This window comes from Nelumbo lutea, chromosome 3 (genome assembly GCF_056320005.1).
Source record: "Nelumbo lutea isolate HS-2025 chromosome 3, American lotus-T2T, whole genome shotgun sequence".
Classification (NCBI taxonomy): Eukaryota; Viridiplantae; Streptophyta; class Magnoliopsida; order Proteales; family Nelumbonaceae; genus Nelumbo; species Nelumbo lutea.
Genome location: NC_142686.1, coordinates 59582303 through 59597894, shown reverse-complemented (window position 1 = coordinate 59597894; position 15592 = coordinate 59582303). Strand labels below are relative to the sequence as shown.

At 40.3% G+C, this 15592-nt stretch overlaps 1 protein-coding gene across 1 annotated transcript; it reads left to right on the top strand.

The window, feature by feature from the left end:
- Positions 1 to 2202: 2202 nt before the first annotated feature.
- On the top strand, positions 2203 to 5352 carry LOC148865201 (9-cis-epoxycarotenoid dioxygenase NCED6, chloroplastic-like). The gene has a single exon (XM_088975632.1). The coding sequence runs from the start codon at positions 2360 to 2362 to the stop codon at positions 4217 to 4219; it is 1860 nt and encodes a 619-aa protein (XP_088831758.1). The 5' UTR covers positions 2203 to 2359; the 3' UTR covers positions 4220 to 5352.
- Positions 5353 to 15592: the final 10240 nt, after the last annotated feature.

The window sequence follows — 15592 nt, the reverse complement described above, 5'->3', positions numbered from 1 at the left end:
AGATTTTAGTAAATCCACGAAACTATATGGGGTATTTTAGTAAATGACACTTTCTATTATTTAGCTTTCGCTTAATAAATCCCATGCATCACACGGGTCCCCACTAGTATATATTAAAACAAGGAAGTCTAGAAATTTTCTCCTTTTTTATTTTTTAATCCATGTCGTTTTAAAAAATAAAAACTATCAATTAGAAACTCTACTAGTTTCTCGTAAACTCTACTTTAAAACAATCCCCCCATTATCCCCAACTTTCTACTAAGTTATCTCTACTTTAGTAGAGAGTTTCTCTCCAAAATTATCTCTAATTCTTATTTGTCTTCTCCCCCACTTTTTATCTACATCTACCTAAAGAAAGCTTGAATTTAAAAATTTAAGAATTGTTTAAATATTATAAAAAATTATATAATAACTTTAAAATATTTATTAGAAAGACAAAAAATAATTATAATGGATCTAATAATAATCATATTATTAATAATTATACATTTTTACAAAATTCATCACGAAATTATGTACAAACAATATAAATTATGATTTTCTGGATTATTCAATCTAAATGTTATTTAAATAATAGAAATATAACATTAAAAATGAAATATCTTTTAAATATTTAAATAACTAAGTATCTTAAAAAACTAAATATTAAAGTTAATATTATAAATCAATTAATAATATATTTTAAATAGTTATTGAATAAATTTCAATTATAGTAAATAGATTAAGATTTTAAATATTTATTTAAATAAATAAATATTTTAAATAATGAAATATTTAACATAACTAGATTTTAAATAGTTAAAATAAAAAGTATGTATTAATGGTACTATAATTTTTTGGATTATTAATTCAACAAGTAACTAATATTTTAAAATTTAAATAATAATATTTTTTCAATAAATAAATAATATTGTAAATAACTAATTTCATTTATACCAATTAATAATTCTAGAAAATAAATTTCAAAAGAATTATTGTTTATTAATTATAATTTTAAAAACTTAATCTTTATTTATTATATATTTATCTATACTAAAATTAATATTTATTGTATTTCATTAATTATTTATTGTTTTTTGTGATAAATATATTTTCAATAATTATGTATAAATCCATTTTTCTTTTGTTATTTAATAAAAAATTTTCAATAATTATTGGAGTTTAAACTACTGTTGTTTATATTTTAAATTTAACTTGTTGTGTATTTCTGCTATAAATTTTTAATAATTATTGGAGATTAAAATATTTTTCATAGGTCGGTTCAGCTTAGTTGTAGGCTGTTTGGCCAACCAAATCTACCTAGTCAAGTTGGGGGGTTAGTCACTCAGGCTATATTGGTTTGGGTCAATTTTCAATTTGGCCCATGAGTTAAAAAATTTAAACTTAAAAAATTAAATTTAAAAATTAATTTTAAATTAAAAAAATAAAATGACAATATTAAAAAATTAAATTTATAATATGAACTATTTTAGTCAAAAAAATATTAGAATTTTCTCACTTTACTTATTTAAAAAGTAGATTTAAAATATAAAATATTAATTCTAATATTTTGTAATTCCTGCCGTAAAAATGTCACCGGGTATTATATTATAGACACGTGGCCAGTGACATGCAATAATTAGCCACGTAAACTAGGGGTTCAACAGTTTATTTTACACAGTTTGATAAAAAGGATCTACGCCATTAAGTATATACAATCAACTGTAGCCGCGTAGACTAGCATGCAGTATAGTTGGAGAGAGAGAATTGGTTTGCAACTTTGCACGTTGATTCAAGAACCAAGAACAGCCACATAGTGTAATGCTGGAAGCCTACAGTGAGAGGGTTTGCATTGTTGTTTAATTCATGAGAACAGAGAAGAGCCACGTAGCAGCTGAATCTCTTTCTAATGCAAATGGGGGTGTGTAAGTGTAAGCAACCATATGGGCTGGGCGAGAAACAAAAGGATATATATATGCTTGGAAGAAACATAAAACACAAAAGAAGATTTGAGGAGACATCTGGGTCCCCAGCTGCCTCTGCCCATTCAGTGCTCTATCTGCAACAGAAATAATCCATGAGAAAGGGATCGAGGTGCATATATGGTCGTAGGTTCTCCTTTGATTTTGCCTTGTAATGGAAGCGATCCATGAAACCATTTACTCACATGGCCTACCCACGTGCTTGCCCATGAGCCCATCTCAATAATATATATCCGGTCAATAGCTCAGCCTCAACCAGTCAGCCTCAGCTCCTTTGTTTACTCTATTGATCCCTCCCTTTTCCCATTCTTTTATATAAATATCTGAGTCCCCTTCTTCTCTTCAAACTTCAAACTCACATTTACGCTTGTTCCTCATCTCCTCCTTAACTTCCAACCATGCAAGCCTCTGCTCTTTCCTTTCGTAACCCCAGCAGTCTCATATACGAAATTGAATCGAAGTTGCAGACACCCATCAAGAAATATAAATTTAAAACCCCAGAAAAATCCAGCCCTTCTTTTACTTGTAAAATTCTCGTTGAACCTTACTGGAGGAAGACGATCATGCCTGCAGTGCGTGAACCTCAACCTGCTGCTCCACCAAAGCCCGAGAAAAACCCACTACAGAAACTGGCAGCTAATCTGTTGGATAAGGTGGAGAGCGCCATAGTTGAAGAATTGGAGAAGAAACAGCCATTGCCGCGAGCAACCGACCCAGCCATTCAGATAGCTGGGAATTTCGCCCCAGTGAAGGAGTCCCCAGTTCACCATGAGCTTAAGGTAGTGGGTCGAATCCCTGAAGAGCTCCGTGGTGGGGTTTACCTGCGTAATGGAGCAAACCCAATGTTTGCTCCAACTGGGGGACACCACTTATTTGATGGAGACGGGATGATCCACGCCGTCTCTCTGGACTCTGCTGATAACGCCAGCTACTGTGGCCGCTTCACCCGCACTAGCAGACTTGTGCAGGAAGCTGCTTTGGGCAGGTCTTACTTTCCGAAAGCAATCGGAGAACTACATGGCCACTCGGGCATTGCTCGACTACTTCTCTTCTACGCTCGCTCGGTCGCTGGCATAGTCGACGCGAGCAAAGGCAGTGGAGTGGCCAACGCTGGGCTCGTCTATTTCAACGGCCGCCTCCTCGCCATGTCTGAGGATGACCTCCCTTACCATGTCAAGATCACAGCAAATGGTGATCTCGAAACAGTTGGACGATATGATTTTTCGGGCCAGCTCAGATCACAGATGATAGCTCACCCCAAAGTGGACCCAGTGACAGGGGAGCTTTTCGCTCTGTGCTACGACGTGTTCAAGAAGCCTTATCTCAAGTACTTCAAATTTGACACTCGCGGTAGAAAGTCACCTGACGTTGCCATCTCTCTCCAACAGCCCACCATGATCCATGACTTCGCCATAACGGAGAATTCCGTAATCATCCCTGATCATCAGGTCGTTTTCAAGCTCTCCGAGATGGTTCGCGGCGGATCCCCGGTAGTCTTCGACCAAAACAAGACTTCTCGATTCGGAATTTTACCGAGATATGACACAGATGCGTCAAGGATTCAATGGGTTGAGGTACCCAACTGTTTCTGCTTCCATTTGTGGAACGCTTGGGAAGAGAACTCCAGCAATGGTGACAGACTGATCAAGGTTATAGGGTCCTGCATGACTCCTCCAGACTCTGTTTTCAACGACCATGATGATGCGCTGCTCAGCGTGCTATCGGAAATTCAGCTAAACCTGACAACCGGCGAGTCGAGTCGTCGGGAAATTGTGCCGGGGTTGAATTTAGAAGCTGGGCAAGTCAATAAGCAACTGCTCGGCCGGAAGACTCGATACGTCTATCTAGCAATAGCCGAGCCATGGCCGAAATGCTCAGGTTTTGCCAAGGTTGATTTGGAGACTGGACATGTAAGGAAGTTCATGTATGGTGACCAGAGGTTCGGCGGAGAGCCGTGCTTCGTGCCCGGTAGAAGAAGCCATTTGGCCGGTAATGAAGACGATGGGTATGTTATGAGTTTCGTTCGGGACGAGAAGTCTGAAACCTCAGAGCTGGTGGTAGTGAATGCTTCCAACATGAAACAGGAAGCCTCTGTCAAAATTCCTTCAAGGGTGCCGTATGGTCTCCACGGTACTTTCGTTAGTTCAGAAGATCTACAGACTCAAGCTTTTGGTTTCAAATGGCAAACGCCATTTGATCTTCTTCTCTTTTTATCCTTTTCCACTTTTAGTTATTTCTCTCTCCTCGAGATACAGTAGAGAGGACGAAATACAACTTAAAACTCTGAAAAGTGTACAGTAATTGAAAGAGATTCCCTGAATCCTTGGTTTGGTTCATTAGTTTGATTCTCTAATAGACTGTTTGATAAAAGCTGAAGTGGCTAAATTGAATGGGGTTTTCAGTTTTGATTTTCTTGTAGAGTGTGAAAGTGATCAACTCATTAGCCCAATAGCATTCTCCATTCAAACCCACTCAGTGAATTATTAATTTATTTAATTATAGACAAACGATTAAGTAATTCAATTAATTCAGCCACTTCAGCCATTATCAAATGACCCTGAATTGATCAATTATTTATATAAGAAAAGGTTCCACACACCAAAACACCACGAAGGGCAAGAACTTAAAATGGGACATGAATTGTACAGAACCAACATTTCTGCAAGTCGAAATCTTTCGATGGAAATCAAAGAAAATCAAAGCAAAAGTATATAGAATTTGTAAATGTACGTAAGAAGGCCCCTTTCATGTTAATGCAAGAAAACTGCTACTATAATAATGATAAGAATAACTAAAAAAATTCATCCAGCGACATTATGTCAAAACAAATTTTTTGGTCATGTAGGTCTCTGTTCAAGTGGAAGTAAACAAAAAGGAGAAACTCTTACTGAAATAGACAGTCATACATTTGTCCGTTATTGTCTGTCAACCTCTCCTCTTGGGACTGAATTGACATCGGCGCCTCACAGACTATCTCAGCCGTGTATACGGAAAATATTCCCAATGCACGGTGAAATGTACATATGGGGCGTCAATCGCAACTTCTTGCGTTTTTTGATAATTGTTTAGAATCCCCTTATTATTAACGTCCGTTAATCCATTATTCCATTAACGCCGGTGAATACAAACCTCCGGATATATCCAGTTCTTGACAGTGGACCTCTCGCCTCCGACATCAGCCGCTCTTCTTGCCTTCATTCCTTTCTTGATGATGATGGTTTCAACGCCTCCACCGTCCGATCCTCTAAATCAGGCGACGCGGGTGACAACACCAACAGTGATAGAAAAGGGAAAACGGAAAACTACCTTCCACCCCTATCTAACTCCGACGCTAGGTTCACCTGTATGGACGCCGACAGTCGTCTACTCTATAATCTCGGGAGTGTTTATTGACTTCGGCTTTCTGGGTTAAGCATCCGGGAAAAATCAATATGGGTTCTCCCATTTTTAGCATCTTTTTTTAATTTTAATTGGATAAAATACAAAAACCTTCTTGGAGTTAATTGTAAAAATCTTTCCAATTTAATTTTAGCAAAAACCTCCCTGTTATTTTCAAAAAAATTCTTTTTCCTCAATGACCAAAACGGAAAACGTTAAACCTAAAATACCTATTTTACCCCTATACGAGTTATTGTATACTTATTTTTACTAAAATACCCTTTGCCCTCTCTTATTATCCAGGTTCCTCTCTTGTTACACTAGTTTCATCTTTTGCCAAATCTGAAGAGGAGCATGGATGAGGAACAAACCCTTTGCCCGCTTTTGCCAGCTGAGAATATCAATTGAGGAGGAAAGAAGCAGGAAGAGAGGCAACTGGAGAGGAACAACAAACCCAAGAAGAATGATTTCGGTCCCACAGGAGAGGAATGACGAACCTAGGAAGAAAGAGGAATTTCGGTCCCATTGGAGAGGAACGACGAAGCCAGAAATCGATTTCTATCACTCTATCTCAAAAATCGAACTTAAGAAATCAAGGAAACATAGCACAAAATTGAGCTCCTACAAGAAAACAAGAAAATAAGAAAATCGATTTCTATCACTCCTATCTCAAAAAGCGAACTTAAGAAATCAAGGAAACATAGCACAAAATCAAACTCCTACTATAAAACGTAGCACAAAATCAAACTCTTACTAGAAAACATAGCACAAAATCAATTTCTATCACTCCTAGCAAAGAAATCGAGCTCAAGATTAAATAAATCGAATTCCTACAAAATACTCCAGTGAATAAACTAGGAAGTGTTCAATGTTAACTGATAACTCGAAAAATAAACTTACAGTAATTGTCCGATGAAGAAATCGACCAATAGGATGAAGCACGGTTATCGTCCGAAGAAAGAAATTGACCAATAGGATGAAGCACGGTCGTCGTCCGATGAAGAATAGTCATCGAAAAATCTCGGTGAAGAATATTGTGAACACTACAACCACTGCAAGCTAAGCGAAAGGGATAAAGATACAAATGTCGTCCGGTGAAAGGAACGAACTCTAGTGAAGAAATCGACCAACAAGATGAAGTACGGTCGTCGTTCGGTGAAGAATCATCGCCGAAAGATGTACGGAATATTCTGAGTACTGTGGCTGCTGTTAGGGTTCGAGTGTTTTCTCAATAGTACAGGGAATGTAATAAGTTGCTAGAATAAGGGCAAAAATGGTATTTTGCAAAATTAAATTATAGGAGAGGTTTTTATAATTGTTAAAATCTTTAGGAAAGATTTTTTGTATTTTTATCCATTTTACTTTTTTAGCAACGTTTGAGAAAAGCAATATGGGAGAATAAATGGGCTTTCGAGTGATACCGGTTGCTACAACTCGTTCTAGCGGTAGAGAGCGGAAGCAAAGTTGGATAGCTTGAGATCTCTTTGACGCCAGAGCCTTGAAATCTACAATGGTTTCAACGAAGTCTCCTGGTAACTTCGACAAAATCAAGGATTCAGTTGAGATTTGGCAAGAGAGCAAGTCAAGCGAAGGCGAGCCAGTGGAAAACGGGTTTAGGATGGACTCCTAAAGAGCAGAGTCCCTTTGTTCTAATGACTGTGAAGATTCTAAACTAACATGAGTTTCATATGTGTCTAGTTCAAGGATATTATACAGAAACACACCACAATAACATGAATCAAATATGTACTTTATTCATTTACAATAAATTTCTAAATGTACATCATGCTGATTGGAGCTAAGGGCATACACTGTCTAAGATATCCTTGGACACTTCAATCTGATCAAACTGTCATTGTATCTAATTGTTTAAGGAGGCTATGATGTAGTACCGGGCAAGAGAGTTTTTCTCCTCCCATTCTTGATATTCCCTCCTACGTGCCTCAGAAGCCCTAGGGTTCTTAGCAACTTTGTCCAATTTCTCAAACATTAGCACTAGCATATGGTTATGAAACCAGTCAGTGTAATTTAGGCCCTTAAGCTTATTATCGTCTAATAGTTTGGCGATTTGCCCATTTGCCATTTCTGATAAAAGGCAAAGAAAATATTAGTCCACAACTTGATTTGGCTCATGTTATCTACATAGAAATGGCTTTTAATCTATGTTCCATTTTCATTTGTTCATCTCCGAGATTTCCTTCCAATTTCAATGACGGAGACTATGAAATATGTCTCTGAAAATGCGAAAAATCACATACAATGCATGGAGCCAACTGTTTCAGCTATATAACCCCATCACTTTCTATGAAGAATCATATCCACTCATCTTATGAGCTTTCCCCTCGGCATCTGTTAGACAAGGTTCATTGCCATTTTAGTTTAAACCGTTTTGTCCAGTAAGTGCTCACCCATCATAGGCCCCTCCCACATCAGTCTATGACGCCCCTATCATCTTATGAAACAATCAAACAGATTCAGCCTCAAATGGATAGTCTAATTTTATGCGCATCTCCTCATTACTGAATGACTCATCTTCATGCTAATGATGGAAGGCTTTTAGAGAGTTCATCATATGAATCTCTCTATCACATGCACTTATATCTCTCTGGAGGGAACGAATAATTATGCCCTAGTTCTAATTTAGGTTAAACCAAAGTGGCTCCCATTGACTTTCCCAAAACCAATTTTAAATGGGCCCTAAACGGATAGGGTTTCGCACATTTTCTCTTAGGGAGGAAGATGATGTAGGGCCCATCAAGCAGGAAGATCATCCAATGATCTTATGGGCATAATGGCAATGATGTTCATTCAGCCATGGTGTACGAAAGAGCCACTATCAAATTAACATGGGCCAAGTACTTATGGCCCATGTACGTAGTACCTCACGCATCCATACATCACATGCATGAAACAAATTGATCCAATCAATTAAAATATCTATAAAACCCTACATTAATTAGGTTAAATCAGTATCAGCCCAATAGATCCCATAATGTTATCAAATAACATTATCTAGGTATATGGGCTGAATCGCAAAGAGCAGTTCTGCCCATATAGCTGAATCAGGGCTGATGCAGTTTTAACATATTAAAACTAGGTTTTACAAAGTGGGCCAAATTAAAAACTTGAAGTGGGAAATCAACCCTCTGGCCAAAGTTTGGGTCAGAAAAACTAACCCCATTGAGCCAAGAATTCGGTCCAACCAGTTTGGACCAAATCTGGTGCAATTCGGCCCAAGTTTTGGTGTCCAGTTCAAGATATAATTCAAGAATAATGATTTGAAAAATAAATTAAATCCAGATAATCAAATTATCAAGAAAATGAAATCAGAGGGATGCACTATGATTTTCTTGGACACCCTGTAAACCTGCAAATAAAAATTAATCACAAATTGCAGAATCGATATCTGCAAAATCATAGATCGTAGAGCTTCTTTCTGTGAAATCTTTTTCTTCTTTGTTGTGCACTCCAGCAATCATTAGATGAAAATAAAATAGAAAAACCTAATTTTTTCTATTATTACATCACATTGAATTTCTATACAATTTGGCTAAAAAAAAATTATTTACAGACCAAATTGAATAGAAAAGAAATAGCAGGGTGCACCAATCTTGGCACCAAAAGGATTCTATCTCCATCACATGTGCAACCCAAGAATTCAAGAAACATTTACAGAACAATTCTAAAAATATAAAAAAAATAATAAAGATTTATTTTCCAGATCATTCGCCCATAATCTAGGAACTAATTCCCAAAAAAAAACGCTAATTGTGCAAATCGGGTAGAACGCCTTTTGCCCATTTGCGCAGATCCACATCTGATTTGATTTGGTTCAAGACTTTAACCTAGCAATGATACCACTGAAGGGATGGGAGATCCATTATATGGATGGCCGAACCCTAGAGAAAGGTTAGGCAAAATTTTAAAATTTCTTTACTCCCATCCGAGAATCGTATTCTCAATTTAGAAAATTGCATTTTCAAGGTTCATTCTTCTAACCAAACCGGTCCAAATCTGAAACCAAAATTAGGGAGAGGTATACCCAATATGGAATCCATGCAAAAATGCTCCTCCCAACGTAGGTGTTCACGCCCAAAGAGTGTGCCAAATCCTCCCTCCACTGAAGATGACACAGTTTAAGATGAGTCAGGATTAGCAAGTAGTTCTTCACCAAAAACTTCTAATTCTTCAACAAGAATCGAATGAGGTAGTGAGTACAACTTCAGAATTGTTTCTTCTAGCAATAAACAATATCAAGATCTAATCTTAATTAGTTCCAAGAGAATGGAGATCGAACTGGGTAGGGCAACAAGAGTAGGGAGAGAAAGAACTGAAGGCAGAAACATTCAAACTATATTTTTTTGTGTTGTATAATTTTCAGGTCCGCTTGCTCTTTCTATATAGCCTTAAAGAGATGATCTCCTAATCTGATTAGGTGTTTCTTGATCCAAACCTTTATTTGGATCTGAACTCTTTAAGTGATAAGGATAATCCCTTATCTTATGTGTAGATCAAAATCATTTACTCCTAATCAAATTAGAAGTTTCCTGATCCAAATCTCTATTTAGATCTGGACTCTTTAATTGGATAAGAGTTATCCTCTTATCCTCATATGCTGATACATACCCAAATTCACTCCTATTTAATTAATCCAATTAACACGCTTCGAAATGGGCTTTAGGCCCATTAAGCTTTTAGGCTCACTTCATTTTAATGTTGGGTAGCTTGGCTCTCTTTGTATGGCGTGGAACCCTCTTATTGATATACATATAAACCACATGGATTCAGCCTAGCCTTATCTACAAGGCTTGGCCGAATTCACTATTGGACATAGTAAACCCCTTGAATCCATCACCATGGGCTCTTAATGGGCCCAACATTTATACTAAATGGTCCTTGGTTCTAGCCATCTTATGAAGGCCCAAGGACTGTGGGCAGATCCAAAATTAGCCCATCAGGTATAACCCTCAATGGTCTTACACTTAACCTCTCAGTCCTTAATGATCAAGCACTACTCGACAAGAGAGGACCTCTTCCTCTGCTGCAAGGTACAATGCTACACTCTCTACTCACATGGATCCTAGGAATTAAAACCTTTTGCAAACAATTTGTGAAAACATAATATATAAGTATATTTCTATATAAATATATTTTACAAAACCAAATTTCAAATACATTTGAAATCCATTGCCGACAGCTTAGGTTTCCATCCGAGAGAGTGCATTTCCCTGATCATTCTCTTTGTTTGACAAATGGGTTGATCATGTCACTATGATTACCCACTTAGGTGAATTCTCGGACTACCCCAACATACCTAGGTTTTGACCCCCTCTAAGGATCTCACTGATTGGCACATCAAAGCTAACCCAATCCAACACCTAGTGTAGTACCATAATCAAGTCTAGGGGTCAGGTGTAACATTTCAGTTTTTCCCATCTGTCTCCAAGGTCTAGGGCAATACTAGAATTTGGCCCGATTCAGGGTTTCAAAAAAACCAACACTGCATGTACCTTAGGTCTCACTCTAGCAGTTGACACAAACCACACCCCAACCAACTTGGTGGCACATCAGAGTCAGCCTTAGTAGGATAAATCTCCCTAGATCTATCCAACGGCTACGAAGATTCTAAACTAGCACGAGTCTCATATGTGGCCTATTTAAGGGTATTACATAGAAACACCACAATAACATGAATCAAATTTGTACTTTGTTCATTTACAATAAATGTCATAATGTACATCATGCTGATTGGAGCTAAGGGCATACACTGTCTAACAATAATAGGGTCACTTAAGAATTAAAAATGACCAAAGACAGCTTCCAATCATTTCCTTTATTAATTGGTGAAGCATTAGGTTATGATGATATCCTTACTCTGTGCTAGCTCCAGGGAAATTGGTAGAAGATTCATGCTTAAATGGTCAGAACTGCCCTAGTTTACGATATTTGGGTGTTCCCAAAAAAAGATTGGGATTTATGCTCAAGGTTATTTGAAATGTTCAATGAGGTGGGTAGAGGTGGGCACCAGTGTTTTTATTCATTGGACTATCCCCTTTCTCGAGTGTTTCTAGATGCTAGCCAATGATTATCAACTAGCTTTTTACAAAGACGTGTAGGCCCCCCATTGGCTTAGCTGAAGCTAATGAGAAGTGGCAGATCTGTATTGATTTTATAGACCTCAACCAAGCCTGCCCAAAAGAGAGTTTTCCTTTACCAAGGATAGACCACCTTGTCGACGCTACCACAGAGTACGAGCTACTCAACTTCATAGATGACTTCTCCGGATATAACCAGATCAAGATGCACCTAGAGGACGAGGAGGAGACCTCATTCATTACCGAGCATGGTACCTACTGTTACAAAGTCATGCCCTTCGGCCTCAAGAATGCCAAAGCTACCTATCAGCTCCTCGTCAACAAAGTGTTCAAGGACCAGATGGGGAGGAACGTCAAAACCTATGTGGATGACATGGTAGTAAAGAGCCTGAAGGCCAAGCTGCACACCCCAGAACTGGCCGAGACCTTCGACACCTTGTAGAGGTACAACATGAAGCTCAACCCTATCAAGTGTGCATTTGACACCACCTCGGGCAAGTTTCTAGGCTTCGTCATCACCTAGCGAGAAATCGAGGCCAACCTTGAGAAGATTTAGGCCATATTGGACATGGCACCACCTCGGTCAGTCAAGGAGACATAGAGACTAACCGGCCGAGTTGCTGCCCTTAACCACTTCATGTCGAAGTTAGTCAATCTCTGCCTAGCGTTCTTCCAAAATATCAAGAAGCCAAAAGACTTTAAGTGGACTAAAGAATGCCATCTCTCATTCGAAGAACTAAATCAGTACCTCGCATTGCCACCCCTCCTCATTCGGCCTCTACCAGGAGACATCTTATACCTGTATTTGTCAGTCAAGGACAAGGCCATCAGCTCGGTCCTGATTAAAGAGGATGGAACATAGAGACCGATCTACTATGTCAGCAAGGTCCTCTACGACGCCTAGACTTGGTACACCAAAGTGGAGAAGATAGCCTTCACCTTGGTGGTCTCGGCCAGGAAACTCAGGCCGTATTTTCAGGCCCACACCATAACGGTCCTCACCAATCAGCCTCTCAAAGCTGTCCTTACCAAGCCCGAGACCTCAGGACACTTGACAAAGTGGGCCATCGAGCTCTCCAATTTTGACATCAAATACCAACTGAGGCCAGCAATCAAATCTCAGGCCTTAGTGGACTTTGTGATAGAGTGCACCTTTAGTCGAGCCCTCCGCTGAGACCTCGAAGATGAAGATGAAGAAGGACCTCGGCCAACCGAGGAAGCTTGTTACACCTGGAAGCTTTTTGTTGATGGACCATCCAACTCTAAGGGAAGTCGAATCAGCCTCATACTTCTCACCCCAGACAATGCTGAAGTGGAGTATGCGCTGAGGTTTGACTTCCTAGCATCCAACAATGAAGTTGAATACGAAAACCTCGTCACCGATTTGCAGCTCACAAGAGACCTCGACTCATAACACATTGAGGCATTCAGTGACTCCCAATTGGTGGTGAATCAAGTGAACGATGAGTACAAGGTCAGAGAGCAAACCATGTCCAAATACATCGCCAAAGTACAAGAACTAGTCAATCATTTCTAGCACTTCTCCCTGCAGCAGGTACCATGGTCTGAGAACATGAGAGCCGATGCCCTATCTAAGTTGGCAAGCACCTCGGGTCGGCTCTCGGCTGCACGGTCCATATAGAAAAGCTTACCACCTGACCATCCATTGAAGAGGCCCAAAATTTTCCAATTCAGGCTGAGGCATCTTGGGTGGACCCCATCATCACCTTCGTCACAATGGATCAGCTACCATAAGATAGGAGCAGTGCCAGACAAGTCCGAAGGCAGGCAGCACACTACGTCTTGCTAGAGGGAAAACTATACCGAAAATCCTTCACCCTACCTTACCTTCGTTGCCTCCATCAGGAGGAGGGAGAATACATGCTCTAAGAAATTCACGAAGACATCTGCGACAACCACCTCGTGGGCAAAGCCCTAGCCAAAAAATCACTAAGGCAGGGATACTTCTAGCCGACAATTCAAAAGGACGTGGCTAACCTAGCCCTAGCCTTTTGCCAATTGGGGCATGGACCTCCTTGGCTCCTTCCCTCAAGCAATAGGAAGTAGGAAGTACCTTATCGTCGCCATTGGCTACTTCACGAAGTGGGTTTAAGTTGAGCCCCTGGCCACCATCACATCCTGGGTGATCCAAAACTTCTTTTGGAGAAATATCATTTGTCACTTTGGCCTCCCCCACATGTTAGTCACAAATAACGGAAAGCAATTCGATGACGCGAGGTTCCGAGAATGCTGTGCCTCCCTTGGCATCAAGCAACAGTACACCTAGGTAAGCTACCCCCAAGCAAATAGCCTAGCCAAGGTCACAAACTGAACTATCCTGGATGGACTGAAGACCAGGCTTGACAAGGACAAAGGCCTATGTGCCGACGAACTTCACAACGTCTTGTGGGCGTACTAGATGACATCTCGAACAACCACAGGAGAGACCCCATTCAACCTAACTTATGGCACCAAAGCCGTCATCCCAGTGGAGATCGGCCAGCCAATGCTTCAAACCGAGGCATACAACAAGGCCAAGAATAATGAACTCATAACAAACTTGGACCTACTAGAAGAAGTTCGAGAACAGGCACAAATCAGGGTGGTGGCCTACCAGCAAAGGGTAGCCCGCTACTATAATTCAAGAGTCAAAGAAAGACACTATTGGGAAGGAGAAATCGTCCTTAGGAAAGTCATGGTGCCCGAGCCTAGCGTAGGCAAACTTGGCCCCAATTGGGAAGGTCCCTACAAGATCAAGCAAGTCATCGGCCCCAACACCTTTTGGCTTGAACACCTCAACGGAAGACCCGTCCCTCGGACATGGAATGCGGAGAACCTTCGGATGTACTATTAATGATTGTAATACCTATTGGCTATACAATGAATAATAATGCAAAATTTTTCCTCAGCTTAGTCTTTTAATGTTGAAGTTCTTATGCTAAATGTTTAGGTCCCCTCGGCCACACGACCGACCAGCATGCCCAGCCTCTCCCGAGGCCTACACGCTCACACTGGACTGTGGTTAGGACATACAATTCGTGACAAACCAAATGCCCGTCCAACCTTTGCAACCAAGGCAAGGATATGCAGGGGCCTTGGTTGCAAACTTCGGCCAACGCACTTGGCCTATAACGAACAAACGCAATAATTTAAGTACCTCGTCAGGAAGTAGTGAGCCAGGTTGGCTAAGGTGTTGCACACCTCACCCCCATCTTCGGCAGCTGGCGGCCACCTCGGCTCCACATCACTTAGTGCAACAAAGGAAAGAGGAGTGTAACCCCAATTACCTCGGCAGACAATCCCATCTACCTCAGCGGTTCACCTCAAGCAAGCCTAAGAGGAATGCGACCCTGATTACCTCGACGGTTCAGCACGACCTCTCCTAAGCCAATACTTGTGGAAACAAAATTGAGCTACACCTCGGTGGCATAGCTTGGCATCGGCCATAGCCTTATAACTTCCTAAAACAAACGTCTAAGTAATGAGCCACCTTGGGCCATCTTTTTCCTACTTGTGACCTTTTGAAGGGAAGGGGTATAGATCCCTCGGTAAATAATGATGTATTGAGGAACAAGATATGCAAAATGGGGCTCCATTTAATAATTCACTTTGTTGAGCATGTACAATAAATATCAGCTTCAGAAGGGGAGGTCGAGCACATTTACAAAAAGGAACTAAAAAAGAAAAACAAGGGAGACCAGCTACGCGTCACCATTGGCTAGGGGAGCAATGGAGTCCTCAATGGGGTTAGCAACATTGACGGGGACCTCGGCGGTAACTTCGGGAGGACGTACGTCAGGGAGCCTTCCAGAAGTCCGACACCATCTTTAGAAGCATCTTCTTGGTATCCTTGATGCCCTCCAAGTAGGCTTTGGATGCATAATTAGCCAAGTACTTCTGGTACTCCGGAGTCTACCGCCATACCTGAACATCATTCCAGCAATCAGCCTCGGCCTTGGACGCCTGGGCCTCGACATTTGCTGACCACTTCTGAGCCCCCAATCCGGTCCCATCGAGACGAACCTGCTTCTCCTCAGACTTCTTCAATGCCTCCTAGAGTTGGACAAGCTGAAATGGCCCGGCCTTCAGATCGTTCTCTAGCGTCTGTCGGAGTTGCTTCTCTTCTTTCAGTGCCAAGATGGCATCATCCCGACTGCT

Coding starts and splice junctions, on each gene's coding strand:
- LOC148865201 (XM_088975632.1), top strand. CDS start 2,360: ATGCAAGCCTCTGCTCTTTCCTTTCGTAACCCCAGCAGTCTCATATAC.